The 19,278-nt window shown below is 51.5% G+C and overlaps 1 protein-coding gene across 1 annotated transcript in view; it reads right to left on the reverse strand.

The window, feature by feature from the left end:
* The window catches only part of FER1L5 (fer-1 like family member 5), a 53,887-nt gene that overhangs the window by 12,777 nt on the left and 21,832 nt on the right, over positions 1-19,278 (reverse strand). Inside the window, exons 18-30 of the mRNA XM_086328161.1 lie at positions 17,534-17,711; positions 9,695-9,819; positions 8,484-8,584; positions 7,529-7,706; positions 7,295-7,450; positions 6,166-6,297; positions 4,707-4,870; positions 4,287-4,401; positions 1,891-1,993; positions 965-1,128; positions 673-846; positions 299-440; positions 98-175 (exon numbers count right to left, since the gene is read on the reverse strand). Of these exons, the coding sequence (XP_086184287.1) occupies positions 98-175; positions 299-440; positions 673-846; positions 965-1,128; positions 1,891-1,993; positions 4,287-4,401; positions 4,707-4,870; positions 6,166-6,297; positions 7,295-7,450; positions 7,529-7,706; positions 8,484-8,584; positions 9,695-9,819; positions 17,534-17,711 (1,810 nt within the window). The remainder of the gene's footprint in view (positions 1-97; positions 176-298; positions 441-672; positions 847-964; positions 1,129-1,890; positions 1,994-4,286; positions 4,402-4,706; positions 4,871-6,165; positions 6,298-7,294; positions 7,451-7,528; positions 7,707-8,483; positions 8,585-9,694; positions 9,820-17,533; positions 17,712-19,278) is intronic.

The raw sequence follows: 19,278 nt of genomic DNA on the forward strand, positions 1-19,278 counted from the left end.
TGGTTGTCACCCCCTCCCTCGCCATCCTTTGTACTGCTGAGTGGTCAAATTGGGGAGGTCCCTGAGAGGGTGGCGGAGAAGGCGTGCCCTTGCCTACCCTGGAATGTCTGGACGTGGCTGGACATCAGGTTCCGGGCCTGGTAGATGTAGCAGAAGAGCTGGTAGTAGTGGGGCTCTGGGAGAGAGAGGAGCCATGTCTGCCACCTGCCTTCAGGCCCCCCACCCCAGGCCCCCTGCTCCCCGCCCTCAGGCACTGGGGGCGTCTGGGGCCACCCAGGCAGACTCGCTGCACGCTCACTGTTGAAGACGCAGTAGATGAAAGGCAGGCTGGGTGTCTGGGTGATCCCCGGGGGCGCCCTCCGAGAACTCATGATTCTGTCCAGCCTCCGTGTGGACGACACCATGTCCGCCCTCCTCGCCTGCTCTTTCATATCTGTGCTCTGTGCCCAGGACAGACTCCCTGAGGCTCTTGGGTGCCTTTCTTGTCACCTCCAGCCCAGGCCCAGGTCACCCTTCTCCCCAGCCAAAGCCCAAGCATGTCCCCTCCACCACCCCACAGCGGTCACTGCATCTGACCACACGGGGCATCTCCAGCTGCCTGCCCCACCAGGTGTGCCCTGGCTCCGGAGGCAGGGTTGCAGGGGGGAGACCCCTAGACCACTGGGGCTTTACCAAGGATCCCTCCAGGAGGAATATGGGTGCAATGCCCTTGACCTTGTTGGGGGCCAGCCTGCGGTGCCAGCAGCGGCGGCGGAAGCGGCTCTGGGGCTCAGGGTTCAGGTGGAACTTGGAGCCGAAGACGCCGTACTCCCAGCCTGCCTCATCCTCAGCCAGGCCGGGGTGGTGCTGCAGGAAGAGCAGAGGCGCCCTCTCACCCCGTGTGGGTGTGGGAGTGGGTGGGCCCCCTCTGTGGGCCCCCCTCCCACTCTGTGGTCCCACCGGTCGCTGCCAGGCAGCCCCTCACCAGCTGCAGGAAGGAGAGAGTCTCCTGTTCGTGGCTCAGCTGCCCGTGGTCCCGGTAGCGCACTCGCGCCCAGCGCCGGCGCCGGCGTGAGTAGTAGGTCTTCTCCACCGAGTTCCAGACCTGGGGCAGCCCCGAGGGCGGGATGCCCACACCGTACTCCCAGCCTGCGGGGCCAGGACATGGCCCGTGGGTGCCCAGGGGCCACGGGCTCAGGGGCTTGGATGGGCCTGAGACACAGGCCCCGGGAAGGGCAGGCCAAGGGGGCAGTGCAGTCCCTCAGATCCAGGTCTATCTGGCCACAAGGAAAGGTGTGGTCACCCAGCATCACCCGGTGGCCTGAGCCCAGCAGCCCATCTGACAGATGGAGAAGGTGAGCTCACAGATGTCCTGGGACCCGCACACATCACCCAGTTCATAAGTAGCAGAGCCTGCACGCTGAGCCCCCGTCTCCTGACTCCTAGCCCATTCATTACGCCTTCCCTGGGGCCACTAGGGTGAACCAAGCTCTGGACTTGGCCTCAGTTCATGTGCCCAGGAGGCATTCAGCACGTGGGCTTCCCAGATGGAGGTAGTGGTAAAGAACTCGCCTGCCAATGCAGGTTAGACAGAAGACACTCGAGTTCAATCCCTGTGCTGGGAAGATCCCCTGGAGGCATGGCAACCCACTCCAGGATTCTTGCCTGGAGAATCCCCACGGACAGAGGAGCCTGGCAGTCCATGGGGTTGCAAAGCGTCGGACACGACTGAAGTGACTTAGCACGCATGCACACACCTGTCTTAAAGCTGGGGCCCATGTCTGTGGCAAGTAGGGTGGCCCCACTTTCTGAAGGCTGGGGACCCCAGGGACATAGGCCCACTCCACCCGAGAGCTTGGCGGTTTTCAGCTCCAGGCCCTTTCGCCCTCAGCCAGCGTCCAGAGGACTGACCCTCATTGTCCACTGCATGGTTCAGCTCCACAGCCCAGGTTTGCTTCACGTGCCAGCCTTGGGGGCACTTCACAATCTCCCGGGCCTCCACGGGCTCTCCATTCTGTGGGTGGACAGACAGGGCGGGCCTACTGCAGCCATCGTGGGCTCCCACCCCAGGAGCAGACAGTGCCTCTTACATCTAGTGCCATCTGAGTGTTCACTTAATGTGCTTTCATGGGTTTGCCCTTCTGAACTGTACATGTACTTTTAAAAGGAAACTTTATATAAGCACTATCAGTTCTATATCAACTTTATATAACCACTCAACATAAGTAGGAAATAACCATACATATGACTATGAAAGTAAACTAGCGTGACTGAATCTCAGGTGGATGCTGCTGCCTGCCCACACCCAAGCCAGCTCTGCCCTTGTGCAGAGGAGACCAGCCTGCAAGATGTGAGTTAATCTCGCTGTCCAGTCAGGAGTACGTCAAGGCTGTATATTGTCACCCTGTTTATTTAACTTATATGCAGAGTACATCATGCAAGATACCAGGCTGGATAAAGCACAAGCTGGAATCAAGATTGCCAGGAGAAACAATCCCAGATATGCAGATGACACCATTCTTATGGCAGAAAGCAAAGAACTAAAGAGCCTCTTGATGAAAGTGAAACGAGAGTGAAAAAAACTGGCTTAAAACTCAACATTCAAAAAACTAAGATCCAACAGATGGGGAAACAATGGGAACAGTGATAGACTTTATTTTGGGGGGCTCCAGATGACTGCAGCCATGAAATTAAAAGACGCTTGCTCCCTGGAAGAAAAGTTACGACCAACCTAGATAGCAGACTAAAAAGCATAGACATTACTTTGCCAAAAAAGGTCCGTCTAGTCAAGGCTGTGGTTTTTCCAGCGGTCATGTATGGATGTGAGAGTTGGACTATAAAGAAAGCTGAGCGCTGAAGAATTGATGCTTTTGAACTGCGGTGTTAGAGAAGACTCTTGAGAATCCCTTGGAATACAAGGAGATCCAACCAGTCAATCCTAAAGGAGATCAGTCCTGACTATTCGTTGGAAGGACTGACGCTGAAGCTGAAACTCCAATACTTTGGCCACCTGATGCCAAAGAACTGACTCCTTGGAAAAGACCCTGATGCTGGGAAAGATTGAAGGCGGAAGGAGAAGGGGATGACAAAGGATGAGATGGTTGGCTGACATCACCGACTCAATGGACATGAGTCTGAGCGAGCTCCGGGAGTTGCTGATGGACAGGGAAGGCTGGCCTGCTGTAGCCCGTGGGGTCGCAAACAGTCAGACACGACTGAGCGGCTGAACTGAACTGACCCAGTCAGCAGCCACCAGCCTCCACGTGCGTGTGTTCAGTTGTGCAGCTGTGTCGGATTCTTTGCAACCTTATAGACCATGACCCACCAGGCTCCTCTGTCCGTGGGATTCTCCAGGCAAGAACTCTGGAGTGGGTTGCCATTTCCTCCTCCAAGGGCTCTTCCCAACCCAGGGATTGAACTTGTGTCTCCTGCATTGACAGGTGGATTCTTTACCACCGAGCCACCTGAGAAGCCCACCAGCCTCCTGGGGCTCCTTCTATTTAAGTTCACTAAAATGAAACAAAATTTGGGAATTCCCTCATGGTCCAATGGTTAAAACTCTGAGCTTCTACTGCCGGAGGCTCAGGTTTGATCCTTGGTCACAGAACTAAGATTCCACAAGCTGTGCAGTGTGGCCAAATAGAAAAGAAACAAAATTTAAAGTTCAGTTCCTCACTCCCACAAGGGCCACATTTCAGGCACTCAATAGCCACACGTGGACAGTGGTGATACAGAACATTTTTGATCATCACAGAAAGTTCTCTTGGACTCACAGACTTAGAAAATGAACTTACGGTTGCTAGGGGAGAAGGGATAGTTAGGGAGTTTGGCATGGACACGTACACACTGCTGAACTGAAAATGGATAATCAACAAGGACCTACTGGCTAGCACAGGGAAAGCTGCTTAACATTATGTGCCCGCCTGGATGGGAGGGGAGTGTGGGGGAGAACAGATATACGCATGTGTGAGGCTGAGTTCCTTTGCTGTCCACCCGAAACTATCACAACATTGTTAATTGGCTTTACTGCAATAAAAAATAAAAAGTTAAAAAAAACAAAAACGTTTTCTCGGGCAGTGTTGGTTTAGAGCAGCCCCAAACAGAGCCTCCTATTCTGGGTAAAAGCACTGCCTTTACACGCGGGACGGAGACACTCTGCCGTTCTTCCAGTCCCACTTAGGGCAGCTCTTCCTGCCACCTTGGGATACAAACCCCATCAGTGCTCACCAGGGTCCCACTGATCCAGCGCTCCCAGCTTCCCAGGCCCCCCACCCCAGGAGCTGGATTGTCCCCCATGCCTTGCTCACCACATCCGTGTTGGGGATGGCGGCAGGCACCCAGGCCCCCATGGCATCCCGGCGCTGGTTCTCATACACCTCCTCCAGCACCTGGCTCTTGTTGATGTCCGTGTCCAGGAGCAGCCTGGGGGCGGCGAGACCCCAAGTTCCCAGCACTTCCCAGCACAAGTTCCCTGAGCTTACGGACCCCTGGGGTCCTCCTTCGCTGGCCAAGCACTCCCACACCTGGCAGCAGCACCTGCTCTGGGCAAGGCTGGGCAGCGGGGCCTACCGAGCAGGGTAGGGGGGTGGGCAGGGCCCCCCGGGACCAGGCTTCAGTGGCTGTATGCCTGCCTCCCTGAGTTGCTGCCTACTGGCCCTCCTGAAGTGCCAGCTCCAAGGCTGCCTGTCCAGGGGCCCCAGGCTCCAGGCCCCACGCCCCAGCCTCACCTCCTCTGAGGCTCCACTGTCCACGGACCCGCCCAGTGCCATCCGGGGGGCTCTCTGAAATCTTCTTTGGGAAGGGCCTTGTGCCCCGTGACGTCCGAGAAGTTGGGGCGGTGTTGCAGGAACTGCTGTCCCCACTGGTCCTTAAACTTGGCCTGGTTCTCGTACTGGGAGAGGGGAAACGTCAGCGCCTACAGCCCCCTCCGCACACCCGGCACCTGCCCAGAGCCTCCTACCCTGGGCTGTACGCGCCTCCTAGAAACAGGGAGCCAGGCAAGAAAGGGCGTGGGACCTGCCTGGGGGCAGGAGCTGTGCCATCGCCTGTGATGGGACAGCATCTCCCCCGCTGTCCGTCAGCACAGGCAGATGCCATGAATCAAGTGCTCATATGCAGGCCCCTTTCAGCCACACACTCCCATTTCACGGGTGATGAGGCTGAGGCTCAGAGGTCACCTCTACCCCAGGTGGCTCAGCTATGGAGGAGTGGAGTGGGGCGGATGCCTGTGTTAGAGCCTGCTGGTTGCCTGTGACGTGACCTGTCCTCCCCACGTCACTGGGGAGCCCAGTCCTGCTCCACCACTGCCACTGGGTCTGGAACTTTCTTCCGCGTTCCCCTGAGGGACACTCAGCCCCTGCTCCCTGCACTCATCCTAACCCTGCTCTGTCTCCGCGCCTCAAGTCCTACCATCTCTCCATCCACAGCATGCAACATAGGAACCATGAAAACAGGTTTTAACTCAGCTAAAAAGTCTGAAGTGTTAGTTGCTCAGTCGTGTCCGACTCTGCGAGTCATGGACTGTAGCCCGCCAACCTCCTCTGTCCATGGAACTCTCCAGGCAAGAATCCTGGAGTGGGTAGCCTTCTGCAGGGGAATCTTCCTGACCCAGGGACTGAAGCCAGGTCTCCTACATCGCAGGCAGATTCTTTACCACTGAGCCACCTGGGAAGTCTGAAACTCAAAACTTATTTCCCCTCTACTCTCAGGACCTCTCGTGAGCCGTGTCCTCCCCCTCCTCTGATTGTAGAGCAGCCTCTGGCCGGCTGCTCGCCCAACCCCCTGGGTTTATGGTTCTGAGGGAAGCTACCCTGTTTCCAGTTCCTCTGTTTCAGAACTGCCCCTCCCCAGCTGAGGTGGGTAGGGGTCCCGGGCTGTCATGTTAATGATGGACAAGGACCCTGCAAGCAGTCTGAGCCTTACTCACTTCATGTGCCCTGAACTAACTGGGAGAAATTCCCTGTAAAGCTTCATCCCAGTGAAAGTGACTGGCTCCAAGGGACCAGTCAGTTGCCCTCCTGTTACCAAGCCCATGGCTTGTCAACAAGGGACTCCTTTAGTCTCTGTCACTTCCCTCTAGCTCCTTTTACGGTTCTCAGATTCTGCCAGCGATCTTTTCTCCACCGTCGGAGTTGGGCTGGTGCCAAGTCACCCTCCCGCCAGCCCCCCTGCCTCGCCCCCACTCACCGTCTCTGCATACACGACCACTTCGCCCTGGCGGAGCAGCTCCAGGTCCCTACTGTCAGTCACGTTGCCGAGCCACATGCAGACCCGGAGCTGGGCGGGGAGGGTGTCCTTCTCTCCTTCTCCCTCTGGGTACTGAGTCAGAGGCAGGTCAGCAACCACAGGGGTTCAGGTCCCCCGGGGGCAGGGGCATGGGTTAGGGAGGGGCACACACACCTGCCCCTTCACCCTAAGCCCCGGGAGCAGGGGCTTCACACTGAGTTGGGTGACGAGCATAACAGAGTCTTGTGCAGGCTGTGGGGTGCAGGAGTGTGGAGGAGCAGGGCCACTAGGGAGCCTGGAAGTGCTCTGGGGAGTGGTGGTGCTGATGGTGACGCTGATGATGACGCTTGCTGTGTGATGTGCCAGGCACTGTGCTAAGCACCACACATGTCACGTATGCTCTGATGCTCACACACCACTACAGAATGAGTACCTTCATCACCAGCCCATTTCACAGAGGAGCAGGCTGAGGCCGGACACAGTCGGCCCCAACTCACACAAGCCAGTGAGCCACAGAACCAGGATTCAAGTCTCAGTGTTCTTGTAAGATAAGGACTCAGATGGACACCGTTGGGACGGAGCCTTCCATGACAGCGGGAAGGGCAATGGGGAGCCAGGGAGTCTTTGAGAAACTGCCTTGCCGGGGGCGGGAGGGGGAAGCCTGGAGGTTAGGACTGTCTTCAGGACTGGAGACTTGTGTTCAGTCAGCCTTATTTATGGATTGCATCTGATAGGAAGGGCTGGAGCCCAAACCTTAAAGGCATTAAATATGTAGATAGCAGCCAATCATGGACCAGGGGAGAGGGAACAGGGACAGGACCAAGTGAGGCTTGAGGACGATGGAGGGGACAAACTTGAGGAACATTTATGATGGGCATGGACTTGGCATCGGCTCCATGCCGATGGCCCCAGGCTCCCGCCTCCCTTTGTGTAAACTCCATTTCTCCTGGGAAAGGGCCTGGCAGAGAGGAAATGGGCATGCCCTCCAGAGGCTCATGGGGGCTCCCCAGGATGGGGGTGGGGGGCTCAGGGCTTCTCCCTTGGGGTGTCCCGTGCCCTCTCCTCCCCTGAGGACCCCCAGCCTCCCCACCTGCAGGAATAGGGTCTGTGTCTTCCCGCAGAACCTGCCGGAGTGCCGGGCCCCATGTGGGGAGAACAGGATGCTGTGGGCAGGCACCTGAGCATAGGCCGCCCGCTGCTCCCGGGCCATCAGCCAGATCATCACGTCCGGGAGGTTCATCTGCGGCTGCGGGCGCGAGAGCGTCAGGCCCGCCTGAGGAGCTGGCACCAGGGCCTGCTCCCGGCCGGAGCGTCTAGCACCCACCTCGGGGAGCACAGCGTTGAGGCGGTACAGCCAGCCCTCTGCAGTGGCCACCATGTCCCTGGGGGGCGCCTGCTTGGCCTTCTGGGCCAGTTCCTGCAGAAGGAGGCGGCGGAGCTTCCACCTGTTCTTGTCCAGGTCGGTGGCTTTGGGCTGACTGGTCATGCAGGGCAGCGGCCGCCTGTGGCCAGGACCGGGGGAGCGGGGGCTGGTCTCCGTCCCATCTCACCTGCTCCCCACCCACCCAGCCTCAGTGTCCTCCCTGGACCGGAGAGCTTGCCCTACTGGTTGGCCCAGCTGACTGGTCCTCTGAGACCAAGTTGGCCGGAACAGCTGGTCGACCTGGTGGACAGGCCTGCAGACACAGAGTGCAAGCCTGGCGAGTGGTAGGGAGCCCTGCCTGCCCTCCTCAGGAAGCACGCTCACTGTGGGTCTGGCCCTGGCTTCTCATACCTCCTGCTCCGGTCCTCCCAGCCCCCGCGGTGTGCCAGGCCCGTGCTCAGGACCTCCTCGTGGACAGAGGTGTGAGCTGTGAGAGGGGGGCCAACCAAACCCGGGGAGGAGGGGATCTAAGTGGGCTGCAGGCCCAAGAGAGGCCTTACAAGGGCTCTTCTTGTGGCGAGGAGTGATGGAGGAGAAGGTGTGGGCTGGGACGTGCAGGGCTTGTCTGGACAATGGAGAGAAGCTTGGTTTGATAAGATCATCAGGCGTGGATGTAGAGGGGGCAGTGATGAGAGGAGAAGTCAGGACCTCTCCTCTCTTTGGAGGGTCCCTGAATGGCAGAGAAGCAGCTCTGTTGTTTGGAGAGAGATCTGAGCTTATGTTTCCTGTGGAGGTAGGGGTGCGGGAGGGAGGCGGTAGGGTAGTTGTTCTCTAGGGTCTGGTCTGCACCCCAGACCTTGTGTAGACTTGATCTAGCTCAGCCCTAGCCCCAGGGGTAGGTGCCCCCTGCCCCTACTTGCAGTCCTCCACCAGCTCCCTCAGCAGTTTCTCCCACTGGGGAAGCAGAGCTGGGTCCCTCGGATTCCTCATGGACTTCAGGGTGTCCAGGTTGGCCTTCTGCCCAGCAGGAGAGAAGCAGTATGTGAGTGTGGGGCTCCCCTGGGACAGGCTGATTGGCCTAGGATGCTTTCAGCCAGGGCTTAGGGACCTTTGAGTTGGTGATGGACAGGGAAGCCTGGCGTGCTGCAGTCCATGGGGTTGCAGAGTCGGACATGACTGAGCAACTGAACTGAACTGAACGGAGGGGTAACCTGGAGATGTCCATATCCAAAGCTGTCACATACCACTGAAGGCTAGGATTCCCTCCCAACTACCCTACAGAAAAAAATGGGTGGCAGGAAGAAGCCAGGATGTACCAGGACCATGGGTCACAGGGGAGGGGTCACAGGGTCTTGACCTCAGGCTTCCCTTCTGTTGGTGCGAGAAAGTCACATCTAAGGTGGGGGAACCAGGGGGGCTCTGCTGCCTAAAACTGCTCGGTGGCTTCCCCCCTCAACACACACCTAAGACTTTTTGTGATCTGACCCTTCCCAGCTCCGCTGGTCTTATTTCCTCATCACCTCCACACCCCAGCCACCCACGAACTTCCTAACACTATGGCTTTGCCCAGTGTTCCTTTCTCTGCACCCCGATCACTGACCCCAGCAAGACTCTGCTCAAATGTCATCTCCTTTTCCAGCAGCTCCTCTGACTCTCCTCTCTTCATCTCACCCGTCCCACCTGAGTCTCTCTGCCCCTGTGGCTCTTAGCACCTGAATCTCCACCGCAGCCCTGCCACTCTGTGCCCTAACTATCGCACGTCCGACTTCCCTGCTGGTGAAGACTGTGTCTACACATCCTCGTGTCTTCGGTGCTTGTGTCTGGCACCTCAACTGGTGTGGAATGCATGAGAGAGCTGAGTGACCAGATTCCTAAGGCTGCGGCTCCTTTCCCCAAGTCTCCCGTCAATGGCCTGGGTCCTGGGACTTCCCCAGTGGTCCAGTGGCTAAGACTCCGTGCTCCCGAGGCAGGTGGCCCGGGTCCCATCCTTGATCAGGGAACTAGATCCCATATGTGGCAACTAACAGTTCGCATGCCACAACCAAAGACCCGGTGTAGACAAATTAAAAAAACAAAACACCAGGGGGCCTCCCCGGCCCCCCTCACGCCCCTGCCCACACGACTCACCAGGCGATCCCGCGTGAATTGGAGGAGGTTGAGGCAGTTCATTCGGAAGCCAACGTCCTCCCAAAAGGAGGTCACGGCCACGACGGGCTTGGTGTTGTACCAGGGCACGTAATGGTAGATGTTCCCTGAAACACAGAGCCACGTGTGTGGGGAGGGGGTGTCTGAGGGACACCCCTCACCGTGTCCACTCTCAGAGGACCTTCCCTGGGCCACTCCATTCCTCTAGGGGGTGATCTGCTAAAGCATCCCAACCGGACCCCTCCCGCTGGAGGGTAGGCTGTGGGCCCGTTCAGGACGGATATGCTTTGATGAGCATAGCTGGCCTAACGGGGCCCTCACAGTGCTCCGTCTCACTCGGGTCACAAAGTCCCCAGTTCACAGGTGGGAAAACCCAAGCTAGTGATGGGAAGTGGTTTCCCTGCAATGGCTCAGCCAGGTGGTGTGATGCAGGCATTCAGTTCCAGAGCCTGTGCCCCTAACTCAGGCGAGATGCCAAGGCCCGGGTCTGCCTTGAGGTGGGGTCTTCCTTCTGGGTGTCGGGGCAGAGGAGGAGTGGGCCCTGGGTTCAGAGACCCAGAGTTTGGTTAGGGTGGGCAGACACCTGAGATAAAGGGCCTGCTTGTGCCGAGGAGGGGTGTGGAGGGGCAGGCATGGTCAAAAGCCTGGCAGACTGGGCCCCCGGCCATGATTCTTATTGCAACAAGGGCAGGGAAAGCTAGATGAAACACATGGCATTCTTTTTCTGAGACATTTTGCTGAGTTGAAATAAAATCCACAGGAAACCGAAAATAAGGTCAAAGCAGAAAGTCTGTGAGGCAAGTGGAAGTAAAGTGGACATTTGTCCTCTGAGTTTCTGGAAAATCTTGGAGAACTGGCTGTTCTCTGTAACAACTGCCAGGGCCCAGAGGTCAGGAGAGACAGTCGAGCACTGTCTGAGGTGGGCAGTCTAGGAGGACACCCCTGTGACATAGGTTGAATTGTGTCCCCTGTAAAGCTATGTTGGGGATTTCCCTGTGGGCCAGTGGTTAAGAACCTGCCTTGCAATGCAGGGGACTTGGGTTTGATCCCTGGAGGAGGAATTAAGATCGCACACAACTCGGAGCAACTAGAGAGTCCGTGCACCACAACGAAAGATCCCACGCTTCTCAACAAAGACCCGACACAGCCAAATACATAGATCACTTTTTAAATCCAGAAATTAAAAGAAAACGAAAGAAAAGTTAAAAAATAAAAAGTTAAAAACCAGACAACTAATTGTCAGTTAGGAGGACAGCAGCCCTTGGTGTGGGTTGGAGGGTGGCAGGTTCAAGGGGCCCCTGGGATGTTGGGATTTTGTTTCATGGTCTGAATGTTGTTATGTGGCTATGTTTGCTTTGCAATAATTCATTGAGCTGAATACTTTGGTTTGTGTACTTTTCCATAGATGTGTTATATTTGAATCAGAAGTCTATTCAAGAATTATAAAAAAAAAAAAAAAACACTGGGATCAAAAAAGACAAAATATATAAAATCCAGTGTGTCAGTGGTGGAAAATGCTATGGAGAAGGATGATGTGGGAGAGAGAGAGGGAGCTGCCAAAAGTTTTTTAATAGAATAGTTACCTATGGCTTTTCCTAAAAGATCTGGAAGAGATTATGCAGAATGCAGCCCAGAGAGATGAAAAATACAGAAGGAAGATTTACAAACGTGTGGAACAGCATGAGAAGTTCCACAGAGGACAGAGTAAATTTGAGAAGGAGCTAGAAGAGAGAAGGGTAAGAGGTCATTTTCAAAGAGCAAGTATCTTATAATTTTCCTGAATTGTTGGCAGGACACCAGTTTCAGACCCTCTCACTGAGTGTGACTCACAGGAATGATAAATAAACAGAGATCCAGGACTGGGGCTCTCAGATGTGAGCGAGCCGACACAAGATGGCAATTTTCTTCTGCTGCTCTTGGATAGCATACAAAAGCAACAAGGAGAAGGGAAATAACTCCATTTTCAGCAAAACAAGGAGATAGATACAGTCTGCAGGCTCAAAATACACATAAGGGCTGCCAGAGTCAGCTGTGAGTGCCTGAGGAGCTGCGAGGGTTGAAGGGTGACGGAAGTCACCTGGGGATGGGGGGTGAGTGACAAGACACACAGCGGGAGCCACGGCTAGATGGGGGCAGAGTGCAGCTAAAACACACCCCCGGAGCGAACTCAGGACTCAGACGAGGATGTGTGAGCTGGCAAAACTCAGAAAAGGAACAGAAGAGAAAACAAAAACATTATAGGAAGGGAGACGGCACGAAAGGAAGCCCAACAGGGATCAGACTCAGCAGACAATCCAGCAAGAGGCAAAGAAAGAAGAAGGCAACCGGGGACCTCCCTGGTGGCCCAGGGGCTAATACTCTGTGCTCCCAGTGTCGGGGGCCCAGGGTTCGATCCCTGGCCAGGGAACTAGACCTCACATGCCACAATTAAAGATTCAGCATACCTCAATGAAGACTGGAAATCCTATATGCTGCAACTAAATCCCAGCGCAGCCAAATAAATAAAAGTAGACATTAAAAAAAGAAAAATGACCAAAATAAGATAGAAATAAAGAGCCGAAAAGGATCAGGGAGAAAATGACAGATACAGAAGAAAAGTAAGGAGAATTGTTAAGCCCATAAGTGGAGCCCCAATAGCAGAAAACCTGAACAATGGAACAGAATATTTAAAAACACAATTTAAGAAAACCCACCTGGAAAAAGGATAATCTTTTTAACAAATGATGATTGAAAAACTGAATACTCATATGAAAATTATTGATAATTCAAAAGGAACCATAGGGACCTTCCCTGGGGGTCCAGTGGTTAAGACTCTGCAATTCCACTGCAGGAGTCAGGGTTCGATCCCTGATCAGGGAACTAAGATCCCATATGTTGTGCCATGGCCAAAATAAGAACCATACAGCTCAATGTAAGAATTAAAACTGTAAAATTTTTAGAAGAAAAGGTAGAAAATCTTTATGACCTTGAGTTGGGCAGAGTTCTTAGATATGATACCATGAAAGAAAAAAAAGAAACTGAACTTCAGTCAGTTGAAAATGTTTGCAGTTCCAAAGATACCATTAAAAAAATGAAAAGACAAGCCACAGACTTTTTGCAAATCCTATATCTGATAAAGTATCCAGAACATATAAAGGACTCTTACAACTCAAGATAAACAACCCAACTGAAAAAATGGGCAAAGACTTGAATTAAATGTATAAACAAAGAAGACACATGAATGGCTAAGAGCATATGAAAAGATGCTCAGTATCATTTGATGTTAAGGAAATTCAAATTAAAGCCACAGTAAGATACCTGGCCCGGAGAAGGCAATGGCACCCCACTCCAGTACTCTTGCCTGGAAAATCCCATGGATGGAGGAGCCTGGTAGGCTGTAGTCCATGGGGTCGCTAAGAGTCGGACACAAGTGAGCGACTTCCCTTTCACTTTTCACTTTCATGCATTGGAGAAGGAAATGGCAACCCACTCCAGTGTTCTTGCCTGGAGAATCCCAGGGACAGGGGAGCCTTGTGGGCTGCAGTCTATGGGGTTGCACAGTCGGACACGACTGAAGCGACTTAGCAGCAGCAGCAGCAGCAAGATACCTGGCCACAATAAGAAATAAATAAACCACAGAGAGGAAGAAAATATTAGCAGAACCTATCTGACAAAGGAATTGTATCCTTGTAAAAGAACTCCTGCAATGTAAAGACAGACTCCCGTCTTTTTATAAAAAGACAAACAATGAAAGATAGGCAAAAACCTGAACAGTCCCTTCACTAAAGAAAGATATGTGAGCATAAACAGATGCTTAGTATTATTAGTGATTAGAGAAATGGAAATTAAAATGAAGGGGAATTCTCTGGTGGTCCAGTGATTAGGGGTGCTTCCACTGCAGGGGCCAAGTCCCACCCCTAGTCAGAAAACTAAGATCCCACAAGCCACTTAGAGTGGCCAAAAAAATAAAAATTACAATCAGGTACAATTTCACACCCATCAGAATGTTTCAAATGGTAAAGGCTGACCATACCAAAGGTTGACAAGGACTTTGAACAAGAGAACACATTGCTGTGAGCGTGTAAAATGCTACAACCACGTGGGGAAAATGTTAGGTATCTTAAAACCAATTCCATTGCTAGCTATTTACCCAAGAGAAGTGCAAGCTCATTTCCACCAAAAGACCTGTACCAGAATGTTCACAGCAGCTTTGCTCATAATACTCCAAAACTCGAATCAATCCAGATGTCCATAAACAGGGGAATGGATAAACTGTCATAGTCATACAACAGAATGCTATCAGATATAAAAAGGAGCCAAATATGATATAGGCAACCACACAGATGAATATTTAAAACACTTGTTGCTGTGTTTTAGTCGCTGAGTAGTGTCCGACTCTCTTGTGACCCCACGGACTGTAGCCCGCTAGGCTCTCTGTCCATGGGATTTCTCAGGCAAGAATACTGGAGTGGGTAGCCATCTCCTCTTCCAGGAGATCTTCCCAGACTAGGGATGGAACCTGCATCTCCTGCATCGCCAGGCGGATTCTTTTCCACTGAGCCACCACCTAAAATACTAGGCTGAGCTAAAGAAGCTATAAGGAAAAGAAAGGGTACCATCTGTATGATCTCATTTACATGAAGTTGCAGAACAAGCAAAACAAGTCTATAGTGATAGAAAGCAAAGCATTGATTGCCCCCAGCAGTTGGGGAGATTAACTGGAAAAAGGCCCGTGGCAGTTCTGTGGGATGATGGAAATTTCTGTCCATGATGTGTATGTGGATGTATTGGGCTGGTCAAAAAGTTTGAGTTTTTCCATAAGATGTTACAGAAAAACCCAAATGAACTTGAATGAGCCCAAATTCATCCAACTCACTGAAAGTCTGTGCATCTTATATTTCATAATACCTCAATAAAAAATATAAAGCCACCATTAAGAGAATGAAAAGCTTCAAACTTAGAGAAGATATTTAGAACATACTCACATCTGACAAAAGATTATTCCCAGAAAAAATAACATAAAAATCAATAAGAAAAATAGAGCCAATAGCTAATAGTTGGGCTTCCCTGGTGGCTCAGCTGGTAAAGAATCCGCCTGCAATGCAGGACATCTGGCTTCGATCCCTGGGTGGGGAAGATGCCCTGGAGAAGGGAAAGGCTACCCACTCCAGTATTCTGGCCTAGAGAATTCCATGGATTATATAGTCCGCGGGGTCACAAAGAGTTGGACAACTGAGGATAATAGATAAAAGATCTCGATAGACTTTTTACAGATGAGGAAAGACAAATGTGTGTAAACATACGAAAAGCTGCTCAACCTCCATCTATAATCAGGAAATTGTAAATCAAGATCTTGTAACATGCCCACCAGACTGGCAGGAATGAAAAGGCTAGGCAAGGTCAAGTCCTGGTGAGAACACAGAGTAATAAGAACTCTCATGCCACGCTGATTAGAGTGTAATTGGATATAATTACTTTTGCTTTGAATTTCTCTTCCACTCCTGGGTATATAATTTAGAGGAAGTCTTACACTTGTGACCGACAGATACGTACAAGAATGTTCACAGCAACATTATTATTGTAGAAAAAAGATAAAACCTCAATGTCTACATATACCACATAATTTGTGGCATAATCTTACAATGGAATATACACAGATATGAAAATGAACTTCATTTATACATACCAATATAAAAATTTAATATTGAGAAAAAATGCAAAACAGATGAATACAGACTGAAAGTTTCCATGTATATAAAAATGCAAAAACAGTATGCTCTTTAAGGTAGCATGCATAGGTGGTAAAAATAATGAAGGAAAGCAAGGATGTGATTATCATGAGACTCAGGGTTGTGGTTATTTCTTGGGTAAGTGGATCTGGGAAGAGCATACAGAGCACTTCTAAGATGCTGAGATAATTTTCTTCCTTTCTAAGAAAATTTTCTGCCTTTTAATCTGGGTGATGACTTCACGGGTACATATTTTATTATTTATTTTAAACTACACATATGCATTTAATATACTTTTGTATATATTTCATAATTTAAAAACGTGTAGTTATGACCAACCTAGATAGCATATTGAAAAGCAGAGACATTACTTTGCTAACAAAGGTCCGTCTAGCCAAGGCTATGGTTTTTCCAGTGGTCATGTATGGATGTGAAAGTTGGACTGTGAAGAAAGCTGAGCACCGAAGAATTAATGCTTTTGAACTGTGGTGTTGGAGAAGACTCTTGAGAGTCCCTTGGACTGCAAGGAGATCCAACCAGTCCCTTCTAAAGGAGATCAGTCCTGGGTGTTCATTGGAAAGTCTGATGCTAAAGCTGAAACTCCAATACTTTGGCCACCTCATGCGAAGAGGTGATTCATTGGAAAAGACCCTGATGCTGGAAGGGATTGGGGGCAGGAGGAGAAGGGGACAACAGAGGATGAGATGGCTGGATGGCATCACTGACTCGATGGACGTGAGTCTGAGTGAACTCCGGGAGTTGGTGATGGACAGGGAGGACTGGCGTGCTGCGATTCATGGGGTCGCAAAGAGTCGGACACGACTGAGCGACTGAACTGCACTGAACTGAGAGCATTATGCTAAATGAAAGCAGCAGTTATCAAGGACCATACATTGATTCTATGTATATGAAATGTCCAGAATAGGAAGCACCAGAGGAGGGGCTTCCCATGTGGCTCAGATGGTAAAGAATCTTCCTGCAATGTGGGAGACCCAGGTTTGATCTCTGGGTGGGGAAGATCTCCTGGAGAAGGGGAATCGCTACACACTCCAGTATTTTTGCCTGGAGAATTCCATGGACAGAGGCTACAGTCCATGGGGTCGCAAACAGCTGGACACACATAAGACAGGAAGTAGATTAGTGGTTGCCTAAGGTTGGGGAATTAGAGGAGAAATAGCAAATGACTGCTATTGGGTACAGGGTTTCTTTTTTGGACTGATAAAAATGTTGTAAAACTAATCACAGTGATCATAGCGCAATTCTGTGAATACTAAAAACTGTTGAACTGTATACTTTGCGTGGATTAATTGTATGGTGTGTGAATTGTATTTCCCCCAAAACAGCTGTTATTAAAAAAACAGGCAGACAAGTGGGATGCACAGAAAAGCTCTCGCATGATAAGAGGGTGAAGCTGACAAAGATGAGATAGTGTCTAGAGCCATGGTCCTCAAACTTTAGCATGCCGCCCCTTACCTGGACAACTTGTTGAAACCCAGATTGCTGTTCTGTTTTCAGATTCTGTAGATCTGGGGTGAGGCCAAGAATGTGCATTTCTATCAGTTCCCAGGTGATGCTGCTGGCCCAGGGACCACACTTTGGGAACCTTATAGTGCCCAATAAAAGTCCAGTGAGCATATATTAGATGAAAAGATGGGTGGGCGGATGGGTGGTTGGTTGGGTATTCGGGACAGTGGATGGTTGGTAGTTGAGTGGATGAATGCACGGATAAGTGGATTCATGGATAGATAGAAGGTGGGCACCTCTTTTGGGGGAAATACAATTCACACACCATACAACTGATCCATGCATGGCTGGATGAGGGTGGTTCAGAGTAGCAGGAGAGAAGATGGGATTGAGAAGCTGTGGTGTGGAAAGCATGGTAGAGAAGGGCTTGAAGTCAAAACCCAGTTGCAGCTCTTGTCATGGATCCACCACCTACCAGCTGTGCAATGTTTGACAGGTGACTTTACCTCCCCGAAGCTCACTTTCCTCACATCTAATGTGGGTTAACAATGTCTGTGAATGTCCCTTGGGCTGAAAACCTTAAAAGGGCCAACCCAGAGCCCGATATACAGTGGTTTCTCTCTACCCTTCAGTTGGATCTGACTCTTACCATCGTATATCGCTGGGCTGTACTGTGTGGTTGAGACGAGAGGCTTGTAACTCAGGTCCATCTTGTTTCCATAGTGACCAATGCTGACTTCAAATTGGATCAGGTCCTTAAAGTCAGGCATCATGGTGCAGGAAAGGAAGATGACGCACAGCCCATACTTCTGTCGGTTCTGGTGCTTCTAAAACAATAACCCCAACATCCCCAGCATGAGTCAAGGGATGAACAAAGCTATAGAGACAGGCAGGGAGGCAAGCATGAGGTGCCCGGTTTCTTTCATTCAGTGTGAGCCAGGCCATCCCTGAACTCCTGCCCTCTCTCAAAATTCTGCCTTGACTCCAACTCACGTGGCTGATCAAGGGAAGTTCCTCCCATGACTTCTATCACCTGGCCCCTCCACCCAGCCAGCCCTGGTCTTCTCTTCCTGAAGCCAGGCAGGAAGGTCTTCTCCTGGTCCGTCTAGGCTCTGAATTGGCCTGCCCCACCCCTCTTCTTCTGGTCTAAACACCTCCCTTGGATGAGACTGAGTGTGGGCGGGACTGTGTGGTAGAGGGTGCATACACGTGCACATCTGCTCTTGGCTTTTCTCAAGCCCCATCCCACTACCATGAACCCATCTTCTCAGGTCCTCTGTCTGTCACATGAGCCCCTCTCTCATTTCTGTTGCCAACCACTGCCCTACTTTTGCATTCTCCCATTCTGTTCACTAACTCAAATCTCTCCTGCCTTAATAAATAACCCTCCCTCTCTCCTCTGAGCCCCTATTTATCTAGGACCTGATCTTGTCTCCTTTGACTTTGCAGCCAAGTTTTATTTTTTTGGTGGTGCTGCATGGCACGCAAGATTTTAGTTCCCCGATCAGGACCAGAAATCGAACCATGCCTCCTGCAGTGGAAGCACGGAGCCCTAACCACTGGACTGCCAGGGAAGTCCCTGCAGCCAACTTTCTCTAGACTTGCCTCTATGCACCATAAATAACTTCTCCCTCCCGCCTTCGGCTTCTCTCCTGACCCAAGGCTACTGGTGCCTTCCTCATTACCAGCACACACTTTTGGGTCCTCAGCTTTTCTGTCTGCCACATTCAGACTGTTCTGCTCTCTCCTTTCTGCAACTCTCCCCTCCAGAGGCTGCCCCAGTGTTCCCCTTTGCCAGCTCCTTCTCCATCTCCCTGCAACCCCCCTCCTTCTCCCTGCAATCTCATAGGCTGTGATTCTCAATGGGATCCAACCTCAGGTCCCTTCTCCTTTCATTCCATCTACACTCCCAGGGCAATTCCTCCATAATCTTGGGTAGATCCTGGTGTGCTGATGACAAATGTCTCTATCTAGCAGGCTTAGGGACTGGTCCCCGTGGGTGTCTCACAAGCACGGGTCAAAGATGGGATTCATCATGATAAATGGAATATTTCCTGCCATATTGGTAAACAAAACACATCACAGTCATTAGCAATTGCCACCCCTGACAGTGAGCTGGTGAGCCCTGAGGGAACTCAGGAAGGAAAGACTATCTGCCATCTAGCAGCCATCAGACTGCAGCCATTCCCCATGGTGAACCCTGAGGAAACTCAGGATGTGAAAACACGGATACCGGCCGCAGACAGGTGAGGTGCATATCAAAGGAATGAGGCCAGACTCTTGCATCTTCCCATACATAGAAAATACCTAAATTCCTTAACTTGAGATGTCTGGTTTTCCTTTAACAATGATCTTTTGATGTTCAGACTACCTGCTCTTTGTTGTAATACTTCT

Source organism: Bos grunniens, chromosome 11 (assembly GCF_055505025.1).
Source record: "Bos grunniens cultivar Pamir isolate PY7600 chromosome 11, Bosgru_T2T1.0, whole genome shotgun sequence".
Lineage (NCBI taxonomy): Eukaryota > Metazoa > Chordata > Mammalia > Artiodactyla > Bovidae > Bos > Bos grunniens.